The following is a 27,997-nucleotide window of genomic DNA, read 5'->3' on the forward strand; positions in this document are numbered from 1 at the left end:
CTGAAGTTACCTTGGCTAAATGCTGTGAAATGGCTTCCGAGGGAACAGCTCCCCTCCACCTTTCCACCAGCCCCAAGACGAAAGTTTCAACGCATGCAGGGGAGGGCGAGAAAGTGAATGTTGCGAGTGTTGTATGATCGACTGGCCAAAGACGAAAGCTTTTAGTTCATTGAACTTTGCAGAAAAGAGAGCAAACCAACAGCTATCCTAACTGAATTAAAAAGTAAAACAAAATCATACACAAGACATTTTCAAACGAGTTACTACGACTCTGTAAAATGAGTAACTGGATATTCTTCCAGTGTCAAATTATATTGTTGTCCTTGTTTGTCCCTGAGAAGGGAGTTTGGAACAGGTTCGGGTTTTGTCACATTAACAACTTCTACAAATCTAGCAGACGTCATGAATAAAACTCACTCATCTGTATGCCATTATTGCATTGAGGATGTTTGAATTACAAGAATACTAAACTCTATGAAAAACGTAACTTAATAATCTACGAATAAAGAGATGAAACAGGTTCCTACAAAACAATATTTTTTTTCCTCTGATCTGATCAATCATAAATTGCTTTTATTAATTTTTTCTTTCTTGCGTTTCAACAATTGTGATTTAATGTTTTCTTTATATTATATCATATTTGCTTTAAAGTTATTATTGTCATATAATTTTAACGTGCCTCATGTTATGTCACTTCTGACAATTTGTAGTATATATTGTATATTTATTTTGGTTAATTTCAATAAGGGTTAAATATTATTTGGTCTACTGTATTATTTAAGACACAAGGGAGGGGGCAAGTGCAGGTGACCTGTTTCCTGCCTTATTTAGCACCGCACACCACTGACCAAGTGTGTGACCAAGTTGCTACCTTCCAACATTTGGGGGGACTCAAAGCTAAGCAAAGCATAAAGACAGATTTCTTTCCATTTACAGAGGAAGGGGGAGCAAGATCTTTTTTGTTAATCTGAAGTAGAGACCTAAGAATATACACACTTCAGTTAATCTTTGAATCTTTGTAATTACAATTACTAGCTCTGACAACAATAATATACTTATTATTTTCAATAATGTTTCAATAAAAAGATAACTGAAGTATCCAAAACACATCTTGTTCAGTTACCATTTTATTGAAACACCTTGTACATCAAACTTTATGAGCTGGTCAAAGAAATCTCTATATTGTGATTACATAATTATGTAACATAATATTTTATCTGGAACTTTTGATTGAGAATTTTATTATCATCTACTGTTTATATACTGTACTTTTTCCCTCAATATGCTCACACATATACACACAAGCATATTTTTTTGCGTTGGTTACACATTGTAGAAGTGATACTAGCCACAGTAATGCAGTATGAAGTAGCACACATATGTCTACAGCCATAACATTATGACTAAAAATTTACTAATCCTGATTAAACAAAACAGTCACATTTTGCAAAGCAAAATATTTTCAACTTCTACTAGACTTTTATGAATGACTTTAATGAAATATTTCATACTCCCTCTAGTATTATCCAGTTTCTCCTCGTGTACTAAATAAACACAGTGCTACAGAGTTAAAACGCTATTGGGTCATCGTACTTCGTAAATACGAGCTTGAGGTGATATAATGATCAAATTACTTTCAGCCTTGCAAGAAAAATATAGCATAAAAGCAAGCGCACTAGTCTTTCTGCTTTTCTTAAATAGTAACAGTGAGTATTTGTTACTAGGCTGTCTTAGACTATAGCCTGGGGGCTGCACAAAATGAGATGCTGAAGAGGCTGAAGTGACACGGGCCGTCGATTATTGAAATTCCTTAAATTTGTAATAATAGCAAAATACATAAACATTTCAAGTCCTTCTACTCTCTTTTCCATGAAAAAGGTAGAAGGAATTGTTTCAAGTGTTTAAATAACTTATTTTTTCAGTACTGCATTTTAACCCATACAAGTCTAAACTGAAGTCGAATTTTTACTCAGATGAGTCTGTGTTTAAAAGTGTTATTAATATAGAGCATGCAATTAATGGCAGTAATGATGATGATGATGATAATGTCGGCAGGGCCCAAAACAAAGGATAGCCTAGGGGCCTAAATTTTATAAACCACCTCCTGAATGGTTGCTCTAACTGTGCACCATGAATACTGATCGGAACATGGAATATCTGTAGCATATTGTTTATAGATTTTTTCTGAACTAAATGAGGATATAATAATAAATTATAAACATGTATCTTTCGTTATTCATTTTACCATCCTAGTTCGAGAATAGTTCAATTTAGATAATTAATGTTTCACCAAATTGTTATCTTATTGGTATTTCCACAAAATACTTTTAGTTCTCTGAGATAGGGACAGGATTAGGCCACTTTAATGCCCTCTGCAGGTGTGAAACCAAAAGACAAAACAAAACAGCTCTTTTTTATTGTACAGGCACGTACTGTATATAGAAATATATTTCGAGATGGATCCGAGCCAAGTGTTTTACATGTAATAATAATTACAATAATGAATTCATGGTGGTTGCGGTAAACGCGGTTTAAAATTACTTACATGAAATTTAAAAGATTTCGTAATTCCGCGTTGCACAATTTAATGGTTCAATCCTATTAATTTCGAAGATCCACTGTCTTCATTCACAAAAGGGTACGGCGTTTGAACCTTTTGTGAATGAAGACAGTGGATCTTCGAAATTAATAGGATTGAACCATTAAATTGTGCAACGCGGAATTACGAAATCTTTTAAATTTCACGTAAGTACAATAATAAAGTTTATAATTAATAGGTTGATGAGATCTAATAAGCCAATTAAGTTTTATGTAAGAGTTTGCAAACCAAGTTGCTATTTACATTGTTGGATTTAATTTTTGAAGTAGTCAATGTTCCAGTGTTTCTTTTCTCTGTTCTCCTTTCTTAACTCTGATCTGAACAACAACATCCACCCACCACAATTCACTGCTATAAATTGAACAAAGACAATCAGTTCGTTTTCACATTCCTTTCTTTTGTCTCTTTCGAATGCAAGTGATTGCCAAATAATTCAAAATTTTAGCGGCTCAGAAGTTCATAAGGTGAGGTAACCGATACATCAACAGATGCTGACAATGAAAGTTAAAAGTAGCTTACATTTGTGTGGAAAACCTACCTATTTTTTGATGGACTGACACTCAAGAACACGATGACAACAGTATTTCCATGCTTCTTCCTCTATTCTCGCACATAATCATAATATATCATGCATTTTCCTTAATTAACTGTATTTGGAGAAAGAAATACGGAGATAGAGTAAAATGCCCATTTCAGAGCAGACTCCTGCGTAATCTCCCAGAGCCCTCAAATAATTAATTTATGAAATTTCCATCACGCAAATAATATTTTATTACAAAATGAAATTGTGTTGAAAGTTATACATTGGGCCCCTTATGGGGGGGGGGGGGGGTCATGTTTTCAGGTAAGTCTTTCTTAATTTTTCTTATAGTTGCTTGTATCTTTCTATTGTTGGAGTGGGGTCCTTTTTTAGTTGAGTGTAGCTATCATTGTTGACTAACAGTTGAGTTTCTTTGTATGCTGTTGTGTCGAGTATAACTGTGCAGTTGCATTTGACTGCTGGAAGTATTGTGATTTCATTGTTCTTTTTTTAGGCTTGTGATGGTAGGTACATAAAGATTTAATACAGTGGTTTAAAAAAATGATTGAATCACCATGATCAACTACAAAGAAGAATTAGAACACTTAGTATTCTAATGTATTCATGTCATCGTCATGACCTTAACGTTTTCATTCTATCTTTCATCTTTTACCATCATGATAACCTAATGGTACAAACAAACATCAAATAACAGGGTATGTACAAAAATTGATCTGATACATTTTGTGTGATAAGACAGATTTCCCCAAATATGTGCTGAATAATTATTCAGTATAATAGAGAGGCCTCTCACAAGTGGTAAAGCTGTCTCTCTAATTTCAATCAATAAGGATGAGAATATTAATTCATTTTGTCCATAACTTGAGTAAACCTCTTCACAACTTGCAGGAGATTTTGAGTTGTACACTCATATTTTTTTTCAGTTAATTTTGTACTTAGCTGAAAATTGTTGATGTTTATTTATTCAGGATGCACTTGATAAAGCCGGTGCTGTATTGTTCATCGAGGTGGACCTTCGTCTTACGACTGGCCATCTGGAACCCATACTTCAAACGGCCAGATCAGGTGGAGTTGCTTCATGGGCCACACATCACGCAACATCATCACTGACTCACCCCAAGATGTTTGATTACTTCCATACGTCATCCGAGTACTTTTTCTTTCTGCCAATGGTGCAATCCAGTCACATTTTGCTATACAACACAGCCAGTGTACACACCAAACTGATGTTACCGTGGGTCCAGTGTGCCCTCACCCAGGATTGCATTGACCCAATTGGTGCACAATCAAGTGGTTGCCGTTTCAATAAAAAACCTTTGTACAGGTACTCAGGTTGTCATCGATACGATGGCAGTGCTTTGAACATAGTCTTAGGAATAATGTTTGAATTCAAAGATTCAAGTTATGTGTATAGTGGACGAGAGATCTTCCGAAAAGTGCGAGAAGGTGCAGAGTTTGAGTTGGAAAAGTTGGGTGAAAATTCCACAGTTTCCACAGTCATTCATGGCTTGTGAAATATTAGTAGTAATGACGATTTTTGTATTTAAAATGACAAGAAGATAATGGTAGTGTTGCAAGTCACATTTTTAAATTATTACTATTATGGGCACTACTACAATTTAAGTAGTCAATTTATTTAATTATACCAAAGATTATGAACAACGTTCTTTAGATATACTATTATTGAGTCACGACACACAACGTGTAACAGTTACGTGCATTTCTTATTTCATTTATCAGTTTCTTTATTCTACTCATAAGCATGACAGCTTCTTGCGGCAGCTTGCATAATGCAGCTATATTGTTTTGTTTTGTAACAAACCTTGTGTTTTATTGTCTTTGAAAAAAGTATGTAAACGGCAACTAATATTTCAATTTTGCCATTATTACACTGTTTCTGTCATTCCTATGATTTGTGTCAATGACTAAGATTATATATAAATGTATAATTTGTTCTGCCTTGCTTCTGTCAAGGCTTATGTCTGTAGATATTTGGACTTATATACATACGCCATATTGGCTATAGGAATGAATTTAGTTGTAAATGTATGCTTGTTTTGATACATGAGAAGCTTGAGAATTTTCTGTATCAAATAGTAGTTTCCAATATAGTAGCAGTAATGTACATGTGATTCTGTTGTAGCTTTCGATCTATGTGTATTTTTGTATGTGTTTTTTTGAAGATGGACTTCTTCATTCATCTTTACCACGATTATGTTAAACTTCTTTTATTAGTTATTATTTATATATAGCAATTGCACCTTGTTTATTTTTCTACATTAAAAAAGGCCCTTACTTATGTAAGAATAAGATTATCTCCAAATGTTTGTGTGTTAAAAAGAGGAATGTGTGAATTTGTTTTAGACTTAGAATAAGTTGTCTGCAATTAAGTTTATATTTTATTACAATAAGTAAATGGAAGCCAGTGTAAATCTCTAGCATTTTAGCACTGATACGTACATACATGTGTGTAAGCATTTTTGCCAAAATAGCTTATGATTACAAATTGTCAATATTTCATATTGTAACTTTTGGTTTTTCTAATGCCCTTGTTCAGGAATTAGTGTGCATCAAATATATTTGGCACTGTGCAAATCCATTATGTTGTTTCGAGCTTTCCTACAGCCAACCCTAGTCTGGTTTCAAGTTTAAAGATTTAAATTGAATGATTTAATATTGAGATTGTACAGACTTGTTCTGCATGTCCAAAGTGTACAAGAGACAAATAAAATACATTGCATGTGATAAGCAAACCTGCTGTGTGTTCTTTTATTTCCTGTACACTCTAGAGATGTAGACATATTTTATCCAGCATGTAACATATTTTAGTGAATTGGAGGCAATTTTCCTTAAGAGGTAAATTCATAAAAGTTACATACCTGTATGTCATTTTTACTAATACGAATACAGTGCTTATACGAGGAGTATTCAGAATATAAGTTTCAGCACACATACTTGTCACAAATTTATTACGGTCTGAATATTACATTATAAACTACTTCTCAATATCTTCACCACCATTATTAAGGCACTGGTGTAAACCCTTGTCATAAAAATTAGAATGCTGATTCTTTGTCAGTGCATTTCCTTTCATGTCACAGATGGTGTGCCTGCAGAGTGTGAAGCCAGGTCCATAATAGTTTGTTTTTTTAATGCTAGAAATGAAGCAAAGTTCATCTTACTTGGTTAGGAGATTGGTCCCCAGTGAACTAAAAAAATCAAGTACGGAAGTGACTACACGTAAGGAGCCAATTTCTACAACTAGAAAATAATGTATCCCAGTGTGATGAGTGGTTTAACATAGCTTGTCATATAAAGGGCATGCCTGGCTTGTCAATTTGACTTTTCATGACAAAACTGACCATGTGTGGAGATTCATGCCAGGCATGAAGAATCAAATATGTTTAATTGTACCTGTCCTGCCAACCTCGTGAACAAAATGACAGGTGCCTGCACAGAGAGCCTACCGAACCAGTGCATTCGTACATTAAAGCCTGCACACAGGTACGTGACATCATCATAGCTAGGCAAAGCTTAGGACATCAAGCCATAATTTGCTTTAATATTGTTTATAAGGAAATATTGCACGACTTAATTGTAATGTTATGAACTTAATAAATAATAATAATAAATAGTGGTGTGCAGGATCTCTACTAGGATTGGGAAAATATTCAATATCTCAAAATTTTGGGATCTTCAAAATACTGAGTTTGTGAGATATTCGGAAAACTCTAATCTTTGGGAAATCTCAAATGTGTTAAATTACTGAGTAACATAAGGTTTCTGTATTGTAAATATTTAAAGAAATACTGGGAAAAGTTAGGGTGGAGAAACTGACAGTTTTACTAATATTGTAGTTCACGAACCTGGGAATATCAGTTCCCGCATGGGGACCTTAGACGTTCAGACTATAATATATTTGTGACAATTTTTTTTTTTTTTGTAACATCCTGCCAAAATTTATGCTCTGGATATCTCTTGTATAATATTTAGCAATAATGGTAACTGTGTACAATTCCTATGTAAATGGCAAACATTTTGTGAAGAATTTCAATGAATACAAAAAAAAGGGGATTTCAATATGTTGACACTTGGCAGCTGACAGTATAAAGTGTCTAAAGGTGTACGGAATATCTTAAATACGAAGTTCCAGGCAAGAAATCATACTAGGACAACATTGGGATGTCAAGTGAGGTAGCAATTCTGGAGAAATTATGATTTTTAAATTATTTTTTTTTAAACTTGTCTGCACACCGTTAAAAGTCATTGGCTGTGCTCCTAGCTATTTACAGGAATTTTCCCATCTTAAGCCTAAATATAATTCTGAAATACTGAAGCAACATGAAAACTTTACAAAGCACTTTTACAGGCGTGCCAGAATGGTAGAATTGTCGAGTTTTGTCTATTGTCAAAATCTGCTAAGGTAGCTAAATTTAAATAGAAGTAACACTTCAATCATTGCTTGTACACTAAAAATCTGTTTTAAAAATTCCATAAGACGTAATAGTTTGAATTAGGGAAAAAAAAACACTGCAAAACTCTTACATAATTCTGAACTAATGTATGGATAAATTGGGCACACATTGCTGCAGCGTAGTTATTTTTTATAGCCACTTACTTTTATGTGAACTTTCACTCACTTCCTCCACGGAAGACAGGGTAGTTGTGACAATGATCTTCCACGTGGCTCTGAAAGCTGTTTTACCTATGCATATATTGAAAAAAGCTACCAATATCATCCCTCTTCAAATGTTTTTGAATTATTTTGTTTTCTAAGTATTTAACGTAGCAATATAGAATTATTTTTTGTTACAGGGGTTCATTGACGGAGTAGATCTTTCATTTGGATGACATTTCATTAGCCGAATAAAGATTATAAACATGAATGCAAATTAAAATTATTACAGTAGTTCTTCCCAGTCTCCCTGATATATCCCATTTGCATATGCATTGAAAGTGTGAGAACTCACAGCCACTAGTTCCTTGATAATTAGGAAATTCTGAGGGAATTTTTATCTCATACCTTAATGGTACCTTTTAATTCTGAAAGCTGAACAAACTTCCAAAATATCAAACTGCAAAGACTTCCTTTTCAATTTCTTCAATGATTAATCTTGAACTAATTGCACATGATGATAAATTTCTACTTATTTGTAAAAATTTGTTAGGTTTCACAATGTAGATTGACAGTGATAATAGATTTTAAAAACAGATGTAAAGAGCTTCAAAACAAGACCAATATTGTATTTGTAGGACTACCCAATACTAAGAAAACATTGTTTAACAAAATCAATAAGAATGGTGTTTTGACCAATTTTAAAAATCTGAAAATTAAGAATTGTATTTAAAACATTTCTGCCCTCACCTTGTTAAAATTTCATCATGATCGGACCACCCGCTTTTTATTTATAGAATTTCAAAAAGAGCGATCGTTTGAGAGACTCCAAAAAAACTGCACTTTTTTGTTCTCACGATGATAAAAAAGCATACTAAAAGAAATTGTTTGCCTAGATTAATGGAGAATAGAATAAGCTAAATATTTATGTAGGTCTACTGGTTATACTCTTAGTTATCCACAATTTTTAATCCGATAGTAGTTTTGCAACCCCAAAACATGAATAATTTTTAAGTTGTTAAGTTAACATGAACTTTAAGTTCAGGAACTCTGAAAGTAACTAGAAAATGTTATACTTGGCCTTGATTTCAACACAAAAGGTGTAACTAAATAAGATCTCAAATTTTATGGAAAAAAAACTAAATTAAAAGTAGTGCATGCTTGTCATAGAACTTTTTTTTTAAGCTTTTATCTCAACTTTAGTTTGATGATTTGTGCAGCTGTGTACGTTTTTTGTGTATTGATAAGAGTGTCAAGTGTCAGTATTATTTCAAAAAGTATATGCAATATGCTACACAGTTTTTGAGTGGATGAAGTTTACAGCTGAAAAATTTAATGTTTGTTGGATTGAAAATAAAATTTAAATATCTTGAGGTACAGGCATGTATACCTCCATTTTTCTTTCTTTGAAAAATTCTGTTGTTTAATTGGTATTGATGGTCTTATACATTAAGAAAAATGTTGAAAATATTCACACAGATTCATACATGTTACAAATTTTAGATATTAAATAAAAGCTACTATGGAAAAAATAAAAGTTGTGAACTAACTTTAAAATCCCTCTCATTCCTATGGTTATTCGGTCTTGTGATATTGTTACACATCACTGAAACATTTTATAAAATGTTTTCCATTCCACAAATTACTTTACATGTTTGCAGCTACAGAATTTGAAGGACTGCTGAGAACTTTGCAGACCATCCACGTAAGTTCACTTTATGCAAAGATTTAACCAGACCAATAGCTTAAAGCATGATCCAAATGGGATGCGGTATTAAAATTATATTTTACCTTTCCTCACTCAAATTATAGTAATCTACTTTTATTATTACTACTGGAAAAAATGCCAGTTATTCATGTTAAACGTAAATGTAACACAGATACTGTAGAATGTTATTTGCACAAAGACAGCATGTTTCTTTGTTGCCTTCCATGTATAAAGATACATCATGAGCTTGCTAGAAATTAAAGCACTAAATTAGGTTCTTTGTATTTTTTTTTATTGAATTGCAATAGTTACACATCCAATTCTGTAATAATTATTGCATGTCAAAACATTTGAAAACTAAACTATCTTTAAACTAGTATCAAATCAACAAGAAATATATCATAAATGCCATACACTGACTGCATTCATATGAATCATTGCACTGACAATTTACTTATCACAAGAGAAATGCTTTGCTCATTTTCTTTGAATATTATTTGCACAAACACACTAGTTCAAAATCAGTTATTAAAAGTGCAAAATATACTTTTATCCATTGATTTCCTACTTGAACAAAAAAAATTCTACGGTCACATTTATTTCCAAAATAAAACACCTTCCTTCCCACAGTCAAGCTTACACTTCAAACCACACCACAATTAACCAGTAAAACAAAGTAAAAGGGAGAACTGAGAACAGAAATCGCAAAACAAAATATCATACATATTTATGAGGAAGCAAACAAGAGATGATAATATGAAGGTATGGAAGATTATAGTAATATTCAATCGGAAAACATGTTATGACAGTAATATAAGATAAAAATTCATTACATGTTGCAAGTGTGATGCAGACTTTACTTTTAATATACATACGGGTCATTCCATGTCAGATCAGGCAGGAGTTGACCCTCATACTCACCGATTTTGATGATATTTGGTACACAGTTTTGCTTTGCTCCAAAACCGATAAGTGTGAAAGGATTTGCTGAAATATAATTATTATGAATTATATAAGGATTGTTCAAAATGTCATTTTTGAGCAAAAACCCCTTTTGAATTAAGTATATCTCGGGCACGAATGAATATACAAAAGCATTCTTGAGCTCGTTATAAAGAGGAAAGAAGGTTGCATATTATGAGATGATCAATGTTCAAACTTCGTAAAATTTGAACACACTGTTTAAATGTTCAAATTTCAAGTTTGAACAGCTCAAAACATCCCCCAATCTATTTTTAACTACCATCCTTTCTCTTGATACTGAGAAAGTTTTATCGAGGAGTTTTTTGATATAAAGGAGAAAATGAGATTGAAATTTGTCCTGCATCAGCAATGAACTGAGCTGCAGCGTCCCAATGATGAGACTTTTCATTTGTGTCGTGCTAAAGGATATATATACTTACTGTTAAGGGAGAGATGATATACCACTTGATAATTGGCTTCATTTTGTGCTGTTATTGCTAATTTATACGTTACTGTTTCCATATTTTTAGCTGTGTTCATGGGGACGAGATGTGGGCATGTTGTGAAAAATGTTAGTAAAAAAAATGAAGGGGGGGAAACGATGAATGTCGGGAATGTTTGAGAAAATATTAATTATAATATTTTATGAGAATAACTGTGAGTTAGAAGCAATGGCGGCGATTAGGGGGACTTGGGGCAATTACCCCCAACTTCTTGCCACTTTTTTTGTCTCCCACTATGGCCTCTTAATGCAAAGTCTTGTCTAGTAAGAAAATTAACTGCCCTTTCCTCCATCGCCCAAGGTTCGGCACCCAATCGCTGCTACTAGTTAGCAGTCTTAAAAATATTCCTGAATCGAACGATAAAATTATATATATATTGCAATATTGGGTAGTGTTTGTTAAACGTTTTAATTTAAATTTTATATGAACTGAATACTTAAAATACTATTTTTATATTTATAAAGTTACTGGACAAATGCCATTTGTAATAAATTCAATTCTACAAAATTTTATTTCTGGAGACCGCATTTCGAGATGTTGGAATGAGCTCTAATTTACATGACTGAAAATGTAAGAAAATAACCATTAGCATAACTTTCAACTCGCAGTTATTCTCACAAAATGCTTTAAAAATGAGTTTTTCACAAAATAATTGTTTATTTTTACAATTAGATGTATTGATTTAATGTGAAAGTTTACACTATTTGGAGCATTTCTGAGAAAACCATACATTGATAGGTGTCACTGTTCTCGAGATATATCAAACCATAAGTATCCATTATGGCGGACTCTTTTCAACCTGGGGGCGTCAGCGTGCACATAGCGATTGGCTCCTCAACTAAAAATTCCTTAAATGGCATAACAATTATATTACCAAGTCTCTAGTTTTTATCAGAAAGTGTAACAATTTGTCAATCATTAGGAACTTAGCTGCTGGACAGTGATCAAGATGGTGGGTATGAAGTCCTCTATTTGGATACATATCTTATGGTGATTCTTTGATTAAATACATTAAAACTTATATCAGTTTAACGCTTATAAATTAGGCAATAACTTTTATTCCAAATAATTTTCTGTCGCATAATTTATTCAAAAGTTACAATGGAGAAACTTCTAAAAGTACAGGAAGACTTGTCTTTTTTAAAAGATGATTTCTTACATAACGTGAAAACCACTTACATTATTGAACAACCAAACATTACCTTTTCTTCAGTCCATCTAATGAGGATCAAAAGTTTAATAGAAAATAACTTTTAGATATAGGCCAGTAACTAAGAGTCTGTGAATCCGATGCTTGAGGGGAAACACAGGGGAGAAGGGCGTCAACTTTTGAGATTTTGTACTTCTAGTATAGTGGTCTAACAACTGACCAAAATCCGTCTTTTACGGAATTATTAACGACATTTGTCGTTTTTCCCCCTTCATTTTTTTGGATAACAGAAGTTTTCACAACATGTTCACATCTCGTCCCCACGAACGTGGCTAAAAATATGGAAACGGTAACGTATAAATTAGCAATAACAGCACAAAATGAAGCCAATTATGAAGTGGTACATCATCTCTCCCTGAACAGTAAGTATGTATATGTGTGTGTGTGTGTGTATATATATATACAGGGTGTTGCAAAATACCTGTTACAACGCTTGGGAGGTGGTTCGACAAGTAAAAACGAGGAAAAAATGTCATGTGAAAAAATGTCGAAATCGGCACCGTTTGCGAGTGACAGGCGTGCGAAAATCGCCTCACACCATGCGTAAAGTACAATAACTCAAGAAGGAAGAAAGATATCAATGTCGGAATAAAAGAATACAAACAAAATCGTGCCTGACGAATACAATGGTGCAGCAATTGAGGCCCAGTGTAAATTGCGCAAGGTGACTCTCAAAGAAAGTGGGGAATCCCGATGGAAAATATAGGAAATTTACTACTATTTTCTACATAATGTTGAGATCGGAATGTAGGCAGTAAAAAATGACGACGTATGTCCACATGTCCCACTACTGCTGGGACACCGTCCCACACTCGGGAAATAGGAAATTCACTCGAAAATGACGCTATGCCGTCAAATTACGCTCAGATTGATTTCAGCTAATTGGTACAGAAAGCTCCACTAGAGGCGCTGTGAGTGTAGGTCACCTGTTACGTATTAGTGTTGGTGGATACTACGTAGAGACTGTAGTCGACCGTTGTTTTTCCTGTCTTGTTCTGCGTCTCGCAGCGTGGAGTTTAGTCTGGCGTGTGTGTATGGTTGAATTGCGCTAAGGAATACTGTACGTAGAGTACGTATTCCCGTGTTCTTTCTCGGTTTGCAACAACTGCGTGGACACCTGTGTGACATTACGTGGGTGCTAATCACGGTAGTTGTGATCCGTCACTCGGAGGGAAAGTGCCCCTGTTTCTGGGCAGTTCTCGAACAAGACAATGGTGGAGTACTCTACCCACGAGCTTGCTGATATGCATCTCGTTTATGGAGAGGCAAACCGAAACAGCCGTGAAGCACGTCGTTTGTATCACGAACGTTTTCCCAATAGGCGATTACCAGCACATGCACTCTTTCAAAGACTTGATGCTCGACTGCGTGAAACTGGATCTCTACTACCCCGTAGGTGGGATTGTGGAAGACCCCGCACTGTGCGCACTGTGCAATTTGAAGAGGACGTGTTGGACGCGATACGAGACCGTCCTGACACCAGCACACGTGTCATTGCTCGTACTCAACAAACCCACCATAGCAATGTGTTCCGCGTTCTTCGAGAGGAGGGATTGCACCCATACAAATTGCATAAGGTGCACCACATACTGCCCACGGACTTTCCCCTACGCATGGATTTCTGCCAATGGTACGTGCAACAAACTCTTTCCATTCCAGAGTTCCCAACAATAGTTTTGTGGACCGATGAGGCAATGTTCACCAGGGACGGCATGTTCAATAGCCACAACAGCCACGTCTGGGATATGGACAATCCGCATGCAATCATTGTGCGCCATCATCAACATAGGTTCGCAGTGAATGTGTGGTGTGGCGTAGTAGGTGACCACTTGATAGGCCCGTACATTTTGCCATCTACTTTGTGTGGTGGGAATTATCGGGTGTTTCTACATGACGTATTACCTGAACTTTTGGAAAACGTGCCACTGGCAGGTAGACAACGTATCTGGTTTCAACACGACGGCGCCCCCGCACATTTCGACCGGGGAGCCAGAGCCTTACTCAACGATATTTTCGGCGATCGTTGGATTGGCAGGGGTGGACCTTTACCGTGGCCACCTCGTTCCCCCGACCTCACACCACTGGATTTCTTTGTGTGGGGAGAAATGAAAAGGCTCGTGTATGAAACCCCTGTGGAAAGTGCTGAGGATCTCGTTGCTCGTGTTAGTGCCGCTGCTGGGACAATTGGTGACATGCCAGAGGTATTTGCACGTACCAGACAATCAGTGCTTCGCCGATGCCATCTTTGTCTTGAAGTCAATGGCGGACATTTTCAACAACGTCTCTGAGTATACCGGTGTTTGTGTGAGCCCCTATCAGCACCACATAGTGTCCTTTAGTGAAAGGTACGAGTGAAGATGCTGGATATCGCTGTACTTCATACCGTCGATCTGCATGTGCGGAGGTTGTGCGCTTCTCAGTGGAATCCCTTCCAGATGTGCTGTGCCTGGAAATGTTACATGCCATTGTGTGCGTTTTCTCGCCATTCTCCGTCTTCATTCCTTCGAGGATTACCCACTTTCTTTGGGGAGCTCTCTTGTAGTATATGTACAGCCTAACGACATGTGGCCATTGTTTAACTTTTGTTTTTCGTACTGCAAAGTAGTGTGTCAACATTAAGGGATTGAAAACTTTTTTTTATGATTTTCCAGTATTTTTTTCCATTTGGGATGGTGTCCCAGCAGTAGTGAGACATGCGACAAATTGGTTTCTTTTCTTCGAACCGCAATGTGAACCGTGTACAACAGGAGATTTGCAGTTATTTTCCTATTTCCCGGGTGTGGGACGGTGTCCCAGCAGTAGTGGGACATGTGGACATACGTCACCATTTTTTACTGGCTACATTCCGATCTCAACATTATGTAGAAGATAGTAGTAAATTTCTTGTATTTTCCATCAGGGGATTCCCCACTTTCTTTGAGAGTCCCCTTGCGCAATTTACACTGGGCCTCAATTGATGCACCATTGTATTCACCAGGTACGATTTTGTTTGTATTATTTTATTCCGACATTGATATATTTCTTCCTTCTTGAGTTATTGTACTTTACACATGGTGTGAGGCGATTTTCGCACGCCTGTCACTCGAAAACGGTGCCGATTTCGACATTTTTTCCTTGTTTTTACTTGTAGAATCACCTCCCAAGCGTTGTAACAGGTATTTTGCAACACCCTGTATATATATATATATACACATACACACACACACACACATACATAGATACATACATACATACATATATATATATCCTTTAGCGCGACACAAATGAAAAGTCTCATCTAGGGGACGCTGCAGCTCAGTTCATTGCTGATGCAGGACGAATTTCAATCTAATTTTTCTCCCTTATATGAAAAAACACGTCAATAAAACTTTCTCAGTATGAAGAGGAAGGATGGTAGTTACAAATATCCAAGAATGAGAAAAATCGATTGGGGGTGTTTTGAACTGTTCAAACTTGTGATCATCTCATAATATGCAACTGTGTTTCCTCTTTACAACGAGCTCAAGAACGCTTCTGTACCTTCATTCGTGCCAGAGATATACTTAATTGAAAATAGCATTTTGTTCAAAAATGACATTTTGAACAACCCTCATATAATTCATAATAATCATATTTCAGCAAAATACTTTCACAGGATATCGATTTTGGAGAAAAACAAAGCTGAGTATCAGATATCATCAAAATCGGTCACTATGAGGGTCAACTCCTGCCTGATTTGACATGGAATGACCCATATATGTATATTGCCTGTAAGTTGCTCATGGAGGACTCATGAGATTTTCAGGTTTCACTTTTTATTGTGGTATAATAATCAATATAACCAGTGGAAATGCTGTCACTTTTATGCAGACTTTGTACTTTCAATGGTTTTCTGTGACTAGATTGCGCAACGTACTACTATCGCAACCTAATATTATTTGTTCTGGAATGTGCCATCTTTTGAAGTTTGTACAAAACAAGTGAACCATAAATTATTGTCTTACACATTGTTTGCAAACTGCACTGCATGCAACATGTATGCCTATTTAGTTAGTACGTCAGGTACAAAGATCAAAGTACATGTCCATCTATGCTGAGACTAACCACGTCTAAAAAATATTTAATAACATATTTTTCCTTCAATTGAGTTAATAAATACCATTTTAGGATAATTTTGGAGACAATGGTGTAGTTGGTAGGGCATCTGACTGCCATGGGGAGACCTGGGTTCAATTCCCAGGGTGGTGATCTAAGGTCGGAATTTTTCCAGCCTTATCCCTGCATAAAGCTGCTCTAGGGCTCACTCAGCCTCAAATAAATGGGTACCTGGGGGTTAAGGCAGCCAGAGCATGGTGGTGGTCACACCACCTCCCAAATTACTGAGATTCCAATGTATGGGACTCTACCCTCATCTTCCTAGATATGCTTCATGGCATGGTGTAATGTATATACATGGGAATCTTTACCTTCATGTTAATTTTGAGAGAGCATGCTCAAAAGATAAGTTTCAATACATTGTTTTGCTATAAAATATACACAGTCAATTCATGTTCCAATAGTTGGAAATAGGGAAAAGAAACAAAAATCAATATAACTAACAGTTCTACTGTGAAATCCAAGATATAATATTTCATTTTTTGTTTCTTTGGATCCTATTAACATCAAATTGTTTTTCCAAGAGACAAAAAAATTGTTGAGACACAATGATAATGTACAACCACACTGTACCTTAATGACGAAGTGCACAGTGGAATTATTCATTCTAAATACCAATGGAAAAAATATATCCTATATATACTAGCCCCAAGATATCTGAAACCTAGGATAATATGTGAACTACAAGCTTCCCATCGTATTCTTTTACCCAAGTGCTGTTAAGTCTATGGTCTTACCACCATCATGATAACGACTACCAACACTAGTACAGGGTTTCAAATATGGTGGTGGATCTATACACTAAGACAACATTCTAATGATTGAGTATATTTTGCGGTGATCATTGAGTTGTGTTGTAACACAATTGCAACAATATATAAACTTGATCAATCAATAGGAAGGCATACTAATTTATTTACAATCACATCAAACAGATCTCTCAAAATATGTGTGTAAAATCACACTACCATGATGTAACAAGATATTAAATTGTTCATGAAATACTATTTATTGTACCATACATAATGATTAGTTTTAATTAGTCTTTTCTATTGTTCTCCAAACACCAAGATGGATGGAACACAAAATAAGATATGGCAATCTTACCATTGTAAAAAAATAAGTATTTTGTTTACAAAATAACCATATCCTTAAAGAGGCAAGTAAATGGTACAAATATGACCACTATTTATTCTTCATTGTAAATCTGAGAAATGTATAATTTACAAAGGCCATTTAAAAAATACAAATGTACCATATCTTTTTTTTTTAAAAAAATAAAACATTCATGAAATATGTAAAATAATTTATATTCACTATAATGCTTTTTACATCACAAAACCTTGTAACACGAGGGCTGGGGCATAAATGATGGCAACTATATTTTTTCTCAAAGTTAAACAGTGTTACTATGACATGATCGTATATCCCGGAGAACATGGGCACCCGTAGTATGAAGTCATGTTAGTAGATGGCAGTGTGATGAACGGTAATCATACAGAGGGCAGTGGTAATTCTTTGTTGGAGTCAACCGCCATTCCACGGCGTGAACAACATTCATGTATCAAAATCAGGCCCGTGACCTTGAACCATGAAACATTTTAATGCGAACCTACAACATTTCCCGTCCCGAAAATTTCCAGACTTAGTTGGGAAATTGAGAATTTTTCCCATCCCAAATGTCGGGATTTAAAAAAATTTCCCATCCTGACCAAAACAATTGTTCAACACACCCCCTACTTTGTCTATAATCTGGCGAGGGACATGAGACTAGTTTCGTTTTTGAAAACTTTCTAATTGGAGGAATTTCAGTTAATTGCTCCTGAAACTTTGATATACCCTCCTCACAAAAAGTTTGGAATATTGTTATATCAGGCACAAGAAGTCTTGATTATTATTGTGTTTGGCAACATGTCAGTAAAAAGACGAGACAGAAAGAGGGGGGGGGGGGGGCAGGCAACCACAGCGAGATGGAGAAATCAGAGGGAGCAATTCACCCTCATCCACCTTTCAAATAACACCCTGGGTATTGGCATAGTGGTCAAATCAGGAAACATCTGCAATGGGTTTTAAGGAGGTTACTATTTTAGCTGAGGATATGCTTCACACAAAAGAAAATATGCCAACCGCAACAAATTTCCCTGTCACGGTTTATGCCCTTGTCATTGTTCCTCAATTTAGCTTCGTAAATTCTACATTCTCAAATTTTGGGACTCTCGGCTTCAACACAAAGACACTGTGCTCTCTGCAAATATATGTAGTTTAAGACAGGAAATCAATAGAAGGTCGGGGTCATGAACAAGACATTCAACTGTCTTTAAAGCTGAAATTTCCTTCTACTACAGGCTCACTGTCTTCAGTTTTCTTTTTCTATAGCACATGCTGATTGCAAATGGAGCTCCGTGGCTAATATAGGCTTCTTTTCTAATCTCATGTGATGGCGTTTACACAGGAAATGAATGTGAATTAAATACTCAATATTGTTCAAGTGTTCCATATCATGAGACCTTGTGCTGTGGCACGCATTGCACACTCCTACGTAAGTATACATGGAGTATACATATCTTGGAGGCCCTACCCTGATCTGCATATCAAAAAAAGGGCACAAAGTGAAAACTTGAAATAGAGCACAGAAATAATTATATCTTGATATGTCAGTTCATTTACGTTCGTAATTACTAAAAATCTTTTCACTTTAAGATGGTTGAAATTGCAGATTTTCAGATAGAAATGCAAGTTTTCTAATGTGTAATCCAAGGCCACGCTTCAGCATTACAGATGTGCAGAATTAATATTTTGAGCGATTGTTTTACACACACAATTAGTAAACAAAATAACATGCAAAGGCAAGTTTTGAACTGAAACCAAGTAAAAGTTGTTAAATCAGTATACAGGGTGAGGCAAAACTCCAACACCACCCTTCTAATTTGAAAATGGCTTTACGGAGGATGATAAAACTTTGGATATGAGTAATGGGAGTGGTGGTACACCAGATGGAGCAAGTATGAATCATGGTGGTCATCTTGGAATTACCTCCAAATTTTCAAATGGGAAGGGGGGTCAGTGACATTTTCAAGTAAATCTTAGACAAGTATCACGTGCATCCACAGGAATTTTATGCAGATATGAGACAGTGGATGAAACATAGGCCCACCATTTTGACCAGAATCCAAACAAAGATGCATCCAGTGAAAGCATGCTTCTTTCCCAATCCCAAAGCATAAGCCAGATAGGTCATGACAATGGTATTCTGGGGTACTGCATGCTGACATGTCAAAATTGCAAGCCACAATCAAGAGCAAGAGGAGAGGTGCTGCTTCGTTACGACAATCCTCCCGTCCAGAAATTAGGTGTTGCAATTCAAGCTGCTGAATTTGAATTGGTGAATCATCCACCTTATTCACCTGACTTTGCCCCAAGCGACTTCCGCCGGTTTCTAAAATTGAAACATCTTCGTGGACAGACTTTTTCCAGATGACAAAGCCATCATAGATGCTGTTGATGCTTGGTTTCCTGAGGAGGAGGAAAACTTTTTGCAACAGGTCATAGAAGCTTTGGAGTGGCAATGCACAAAGTACGTTGAAACAGCAGGGGACTATGTTGAAAAATAGCATATTTTCATCTCAGTGATATCTTGTTTTCTTGGTGAGTAACTGCTGAATAGACTCATGTTTATGGGATAAGTGGCAGGCAGAATGGAGTCAACAGCAAATCTCAATCCACAGCAGAAGATATCTTCCTGATGTGAGGATAAGGAAAAAGTTTTTCAAACCAACAAGGGGCATGGTCCATTTGATTTCTGGCCATGGACCATACAAGTCTTACTTCAAGCGATTTAACTTAAGTCACAATGACCAATGTTTGAAATGTGGCGTTGAAGATACTCCGGAGCATGCAATTGTTGTAATGAAATTGACAGACTAAGGCAGGGACTTCTAGAGGAGACCTTGGCAGCTGACATCTGGAAAGCTGAAAGGTTTCCAAGAATCAATAGGCTGGCAGAGAAAATCTCAACCTTAGAAGAGGAGAGCTACATCCCAGAATTGAGAGTGAAGCGTAATGAAGACACAATTCAACTCACTCTATCAAGAAGGAAGAGTAGCAGAATCAGTAACTTGGAAAGGAAATCCCAATATCAAGAATTGGAAGTGTCTGAAGAATCCAGTGAAGTGAAATTTTATGAAATGGGCCCTACAGCATTAAACAGAAGGAAATTCTATATAAAATTACTATGAGGGACCATACCAGAAGAGTCAACAACGTAACTCTGGCTGGTGTTGGCAGACATAACAACCAAGGAACCGTCATGGACTAAAAGACTACCGCAATCGGCCTTAGTGGACCTCAATGGATAGTGTATTCGTGGAAGACTGTATGAGTATCCCTAAGTGTAGATTTAAAAGTAAAGTGTGATATGTGGATGGATACTGAGTGTGGTCACTCCAAGAAGCCCGGTAAAGGACCATGGACTAGTGAAACTTCATCCACGGATCTGTCATGAACTTTACATTTATCCATTGGATGACGTCCAGGAACCTCTAGATGCAGAAGACTAAATCCAAGTCGAAGAAAGGAGATTGAAGAAGAAGCCATCATCCGGTCTAGTAACTCCCCTCACTTTGGGAGGCTAAACGATCTAAGGATCCACAGTATTAATCTTAATTATGTATCAATGTTCTGAGCTTGGTATATTATATATTTCTTATATAATCATCATATTATTTATTCTATTTTATATCGTATCAGATTCTATTATATGTTGCTAAGCAAGGACAAGGGATTCTAAATTGTGATTGTGATGTCTTAAATACTTTTACTAGAGCAAACATCATAGGAATAGGTCTAAGGACCATGACCGAATAAGTCAATCATTTCTGACATATCACTTTCATTATTATTTTCTATATTATTTATATATGTTGTTTGAATTTATTCATAGTATTTATTCTTTCACTCTTTCTTATCTTTGTTCTGACACAAATACTATACATAGAGAAAACACCCAAACAGTAAACACACCTTGGTTTTTCAAGATAGGCACCAAGGTTAATTACCTCTCCACCATCACCTGCATCCTCCGTTCATCCTTTCCGTTGGGACACTACCGCTCCTGGTAAGATTATAGCTAGATTAGCAATCGACATCAAGTACGCCAGGAGAGAGGGTGATACGTGTGAGTGGTGAGAGGAGGCTGGAGGACCTCGTCCCTCAGTGTCTCTATCCTGTAAAAAGTATTAGAGCATACTGACTGCCTTCATACCTTAGTTTTAAACTTTAGACTTCAGTTACTTAGTGAAATGATGGCATGTGGTGTAAGTTATGCCTTATCCACAGTAGCTTAATTTCATTACAAAGTACTGAGGAAAAAACTTCTTTCCAGTCATTCATGCCAAAGGTAAATGTTATACAGATACTGCACAAAGTAGTAATTACTTGTAGTAATAATGGACCGATATTTTACTGATCTGAAATAAAATTCTAAATTGTCCTTGAAGAACCAGAATGGTTCATTGATTTTCTTAATAAATGTATGTTACCAGATGACTGCAATGCAAAAGAAGTTGTAAATTTAGACATTTAATTTACTTTTAAGGAAGGGAATGGAGATTATATCCTTATATTCAAATTGTAACAAAATGGAAAATATATCAGATCGGTAACTTTACTAACAAATCAATGTGCCTTTATCAGCTGATACTGAGAGAGTACCAATTAATCTGTCCAATCGCTAACAATCCAGTCCCTGGCCATAAGACCTGCAGAAATTTTGAGGTGGACGAGTTTTCTCTTTTGATCCTGTTAGGGCATGCCTAAAGAAAGGAAAAAAATCTTGGGTGGACATACCAGCCCCAAATTTTCTAGGGGCCCATAAATTCAAGATGGCCACTGCTTTGTGCACCAACAAATGGAATCGATCATAACTCCTTTAAAATTGTTTTTTGACAATTTTTGCATACAAACATATTTTGTTCAGAATTGAAAACTGAAAGAAATATTATTAGTTTTTCATATCTTGCACTGTTCCATACCCTTTTCTGCAAGGATTCTAAGCAATAATTTACACTTTATTTGACATTCCGGCATATAAAGGGTGGCATATAAAAGGGGGGGAGGAAGTACTGCCTGTGATACTTTGTTGATGCCTACTATAGTGGCGCATGGCCTGTGTGACGTTATACATTAATGATGGCTGGCTGCCTCTGAAGACATTAACAAAGAAAATTGACCATGTCTCCTTATCTCCTTCAGAAGTCATTTTGACCATTTATAGGTTCGTTGGGGTTTTGAATGAAGGGAAGACATGTGTATGGAGGATGCCTTCATTTTCAGGCATGCAATCATAAGTATAATACTAGGTGTTTTGCTGGACAATGTGTCAAGAGAAGGTTCATGGCGTTGGGAATCCAAGATGGCCGGCTACCATGGAGGTTCTGAGCATAAAATACTGTCCATATTCTGATTTAGAGTTTGTTCATCAGATTTTTCCAGAGGTATTATCTGTTAATAAATAACAACTGAAAATATATGATTATAATTTTTGTACTGTAGTGTCCCAAAGTTAAGTATGACAAAGATATGAAAAAAATATGTTATTGATGAAGTGTCAAAACTGCACAAAACATAGTGAAAAATAATCAAAACGTTCCTTAACAAGAAAAAGAGGTTTGTATGGCTCGTGATCACATTGACACTATGGTAGTTACAAAAATTATAATATATTTTCAGTTGTTATTTATTAACAGATAATACCTCTGGAAAAATCTGATGAACAAACTCTAAATCAGAATATGGACAGTATTTTATGCTCAGAACCTCCATGGTAGCCGGCCATCTTGGATTCCCAACGCCATGAATCTTCTTTTGACACATTGTCCAGCAAAACACCTAGTATTATACTTATGATTGCATGCCTCAAAATGAAGGTATCCTCCATACACATGTCTTACCTTCATTCAAAAACCCGACGAACCTATAAATGGTCAAAATGACTTCTGAAGGAGATAAAGAGACATGGTCAATTTTCTTTGTTGTGTCTTCAGAAGCAGCCAACCATCTTTGATGTAGAACATCACACAGGCCATGCGCCACAATAGTAGGCATCAACAACGTATCACAGGCAGTATTCCCCCCCCCCCTTTATATGCCGGAATGTCAAGTAAAGTGTAAAATATTGCTTAGAATCCTTGCAGAAAAGGGTATGGAATTCTTTCACTGGATATATCTCGGTAACAGTGCAAGATATGAAAAAACTGCAAGAATATTCTTTGTTCCATTTTCAACTCTGAACAAAATATGTCTCTATGCAAAATTGTCAAAAACCAATTTTAAAGGAGTTGGTGCATGGTGAAGCAGCAGCCATCTTGAATTTATTGACCCCTAGAAATCTTGGGCCTGGTATGCCAGTTGTCTACCCAAGATTTTTTCCTTTCTTTGGGCATGCCCTAACAGGATCAAAAGAGAAGAAAACTCGTCCACCTCAAAATTTCTGCGGGTCTTATAGCCAGGGACTGGACTATAACTTGTAGTATATTGTTTTCACAAAGACCTCATGTTTGTTCATTTTATGGCATATATATCGCTTTTATTTTTTTCAGAAATTAAAGCACTAAATTAGGTCGCCTGTATTCTTTATTGAATTGTATTAGTTACACATCCAATTCTGTAATAATTATTGCGTATCAAAACATTTGGAAACCATTATAAAATACATAGTATCAAATCAACATAAAATACCATACATTGGCTCCACTGCATAAATGAATGATTCCACTGACAATTTATTTATGCTTATCACAAGAGAAATATGCTTTGCACATTTTGAACTTGGCTAAAATCAGTCACTGCATGCACACTAATTCAAAACTGACAACCTAATTAATAAAAGCATCATCTTCTCAACAAAATATTATTTTCTACATTGATTTTCAAAATAAACCAAACTTTTTCTAGTAACGTAACCTTCCAAAATAAAATTCACCCACACTTTGCTTCCCACAGTAAAGTTTACACAAAGCACACTTGTACCCAGTAAGAGAAAGTAAAAGTGAGAACTCTGAAAACAGAAATCACAGAACAAAATGTTGCACATTATTATGAGAAAGCAAACAAGGGTTAACAATATAAAAGGACGGAAGATTATATGTAGTAATATCAAAATCTGAAAACCCATTATGACAATGTATATGTTCCACATAGTAAAATGCATTCTTAAAGCAAGATAAAAAATTCATCAAATGTTGTGTAACACAGACCTTACTATTAAAATACATATGCTTGTAAAGTTGCTCAGGAAGGAATCATGAGATTTTCAGATTTCACTTTATATTATGCACTGTAGTGTAATAATCAATATAACTAGTGCAACTGCTGTCACTTTTATGCAGATTTCATACTTTCATTTGTTTGCTGTGGCTGGGTTGTGTAACGAACTATCATTTGTTTCAGGCATATGTCATCTTTTTGACTTTGTACTGGATGAGTGAAGTGTATATGATTGTCTTGCACTTACGAAAATACTTTCTTTAACATTTCTACTGTGAACCGCACAATACAGCATTTTGCTTCCTGTTATTAGTATCAAAATTGTTTTCCAATGAAAAAAATATTTTTGTAAAATCACATTGCTTTCTTTGAGACAAACAAATCAAAATGGCAACCACATTTTACCATAATGACCAAAATGCATAGTGGGATTACTCATTTAATGTATAGAGCAAGATAACTTTTTCTTAAGTGTACTTCACCTTGTGCATTCAGTTGATGTCTGTCTTAATGCAACTGCAACAATATATAAACTTTATTTATCAATAGTAAGGTATAACATATGTACATATTTTGCAAAATTCAACTTAATTTGAGATACTAATTAGCTAATAGTTAATCACATCACACAAGAGTTCACAAAATATTTGTCCAAAAATCACACTACCATTACATAATGTATTCAATTGTTCATGAAAGACTATTTATTGTACCATATCAAATGATTACTGCCAGTCTTAGTTTAATTAGTCTCTAGAATTGTTTGTCCAACACCAGGATGGATGGAAGATGAAATGTCATATGGTAATCTTACCAGCTAAAAAATGTCTTTTTTTTTAAGGATATAAACATGTCTTTGGGGCCTCCCCCTTGGTGTAGTGATAACGTTCTCACCTTGAAATCAAGGGGTACCAGGTTTGATAACTGGTAGAAGCACATTGCACAGTGGTTCAGATCTCACTTAAAACTGTAGGTCCAGTGCACAATGCACATAAAGTGAACTTAAACAACAATTCAAATCAAATTCAAATAAACATGTCTTTAAATCCATAAGCAATAATACATCACTTATAAGGTCATTTAAAAATATATAAATACATTCAAAATCTTCTTTTAAAAAAGAAAACATTTAGAGAAAAACATTAAAAATAATTTATACAATGGAACATCAATTTCATGTTTTTCAGGGTCAAAGATGAATAAACTTAAAATGCTGGGAAATGTAAAACTGCGATTCCACTGCATTTACTATAATGTTTTTTACACCATAAAAATTTGTACAAGCAAAGTAGATAATTTGTAATATATTTTTCATTTGAGAAAAAACAATATTTTAAAAGTAACACTTGTAATGTATTTTCATTTTTGCTATCACTGTTAGTGGATGGATCACAAATTTCCAAAAAAATTGTAATAAAAACTCTCATAAGAAAACAATAACAATATTAAATGAAAAAATAAACCTCTTTGGTTGGTGAAAGTAATATTATGTTTCAGCTTTTTACATTGATAGTTTGTAGGAGCATGTTACTCTTGCAGAAGGCACTAGATTCAGTGGATAAATTAATTTTATACAAAATTCAAAATATACTTTTGCCATTGAACAGGCAAAGACATGTGTACACTTCTCTTCACATAAAGTGGCACATTTTGTAAGATTGGACAGTCAAAGTATGTTTGGGCAGGAGTGTGTATATACACAAATTTAATTTTTATAAATATCTGTCTACTATAATCATTTTATGTGGAACACAATGGGTCAATTTAATTCATATAAAATAGTTCTACCAACACAAATAATGTAAATGTTCCCATAATGTGTGTGTGATATATAATATGATATGATTGAATGACATGTTAAAATGCTCCGAATAAAATATCACAGGAAAAAAAAAGACATTTGGTGTATTTGTAAAGTTACATCTCACTTTATGTGAAAGATAAAGATTAATGCCCACAATACAAAAGTCATAACATTCACACCATTAAAATAATAAAAAAATCCACAACTCCATATTACATCAAAATGAGCTTTCTAGCATGTAACCTATTGTTTCTATGGATCTTTATGGGTGGAAGATTCATTATGATTCATACAAAAGTAAACTACAAGTATTGCAAAGTAAGACTTGTAATAACTCTATAAATAGAAACTAAAATTAGAGAGAGCCATTCAAACCATGTCAATTTTCAGATATTGTATCAAAGTGTCAAGTAATTATATATCATTTATGATAAAATCAAATTTAAGTGCCTATTTAAACAGGAGAAAATGCATAGTAAAATATTCAACGTTCAAATAAAGAGTACATGGACTTAAGTAATGGCACTTGACAATATTTTCATCAATCATACATGTTCACATGAATTGTTAATATTTCTGATTATGACTAAGTAATACATCACAAATAAATATACTCTTCTGTAAGTAGTTATTAGAATAAAGTCTAATGCAGTATATAAATATCACGATGATAATTGCACTTGGAATGCTGCATGTGGTACTATGCATCACATCAAACATTATGGCAAAAATGCACACTTTGACACTACAAATAAATGAGAAGTACAAAAACAACAATAACCGCATACCAAAATGCATGAAAGAAGGTAAGTAGTATGAAAGTAAAATTCATAAAAACATAATACTTGGAAGTATTAATTTTGTAGAAAAAATACTGGAATTAAGATTTATCACTTGTTTTGAAAACTTACAAGATCGTTTTCTCTGCAACCTGAGAGTATGAATGGTCAATTCTCAATACATAAACATAAAATATGTGTACCATAATGTATGTTTCATGCTCAAATGGCTGACACTCCAGACAATCCAACGTCCTTAGCACTCTACCTCTGGCTGTCCAGAAGCCTTCATTTGTAGTTAATGATGAAGATGGAATTTCTAACCTAATCTTCAGGTTGCGGTTTGAGCAATTTATCATGTATCATAATGAGTATTTTACTTGCACACACGTTGATTAGAAGAAAATGGCATCTATTATACCATGCACAGGCACGGATTATTCTGCTTCCTCTGTACTTCACAACCAAAATTCTTATGCTGCGAAAAATTCACCTTCTATATCATCTCCTAGAAGGTTTGTATCAACAACTTCATCATATAGTCCAGGATTAAAGTAGAGCTTGCAATTAAAACCCCGATTTTCATATGTTGAAGTTTGCAAAGTGTTTTTCTCTGATATTAGTCTTGATATCTTCACATCCACCTGAAAAAAAAACAACAAAAAACAGAACAATTACAGGACAATGAAAATTAACAATTCAATGAAAAGTTAGTGTCCAACCTAGGGACAAAACCTGGCATACTATATCAGTGCTCTTCCAGCTTAGCTATTTGCAAACCTTTCACACCATAGTTCTACACAATATTATGAACATTTTTGGAAATTACATTCCCTTATGCTGCTAAATTTAAACTTTTAAAACTTTCAATTGACCAGC

At 35.1% G+C, this 27,997-nt stretch overlaps 2 protein-coding genes across 5 annotated transcripts in view; one reads left to right on the forward strand and one right to left on the reverse strand.

Annotated features, from left to right (window-relative positions):
• Positions 1-9,286, forward strand: part of LOC145986488 (uncharacterized) — a 40,458-nt gene extending 31,172 nt beyond the window's left edge. For both annotated transcript variants that reach the window (XM_083120557.1, XM_083120556.1), the window contains exon 6: positions 4,109-9,286. In XM_083120557.1, the coding sequence (XP_082976683.1) occupies positions 4,109-4,654 (546 nt within the window). In that variant the 3' untranslated portion in view covers positions 4,655-9,286. The remainder of the gene's footprint in view (positions 1-4,108) is intronic.
• Positions 9,287-23,893: 14,607 nt separating this feature from the next.
• LOC145986489 (caspase-2-like) overlaps positions 23,894-27,997 on the reverse strand; it is a 33,054-nt gene continuing 28,950 nt past the window's right edge. For all 3 annotated transcript variants that reach the window (XM_083120559.1, XM_083120558.1, XM_083120560.1), the window contains exon 8: positions 23,894-27,762. In XM_083120559.1, the coding sequence (XP_082976685.1) occupies positions 27,592-27,762 (171 nt within the window). In that variant the 3' untranslated portion in view covers positions 23,894-27,591. The remainder of the gene's footprint in view (positions 27,763-27,997) is intronic.

Source organism: Lepisma saccharinum, chromosome 4, assembly GCF_977018435.1.
Source record: "Lepisma saccharinum chromosome 4, izLepSacc3.1, whole genome shotgun sequence".
Classification (NCBI taxonomy): Eukaryota; Metazoa; Arthropoda; class Insecta; order Zygentoma; family Lepismatidae; genus Lepisma; species Lepisma saccharinum.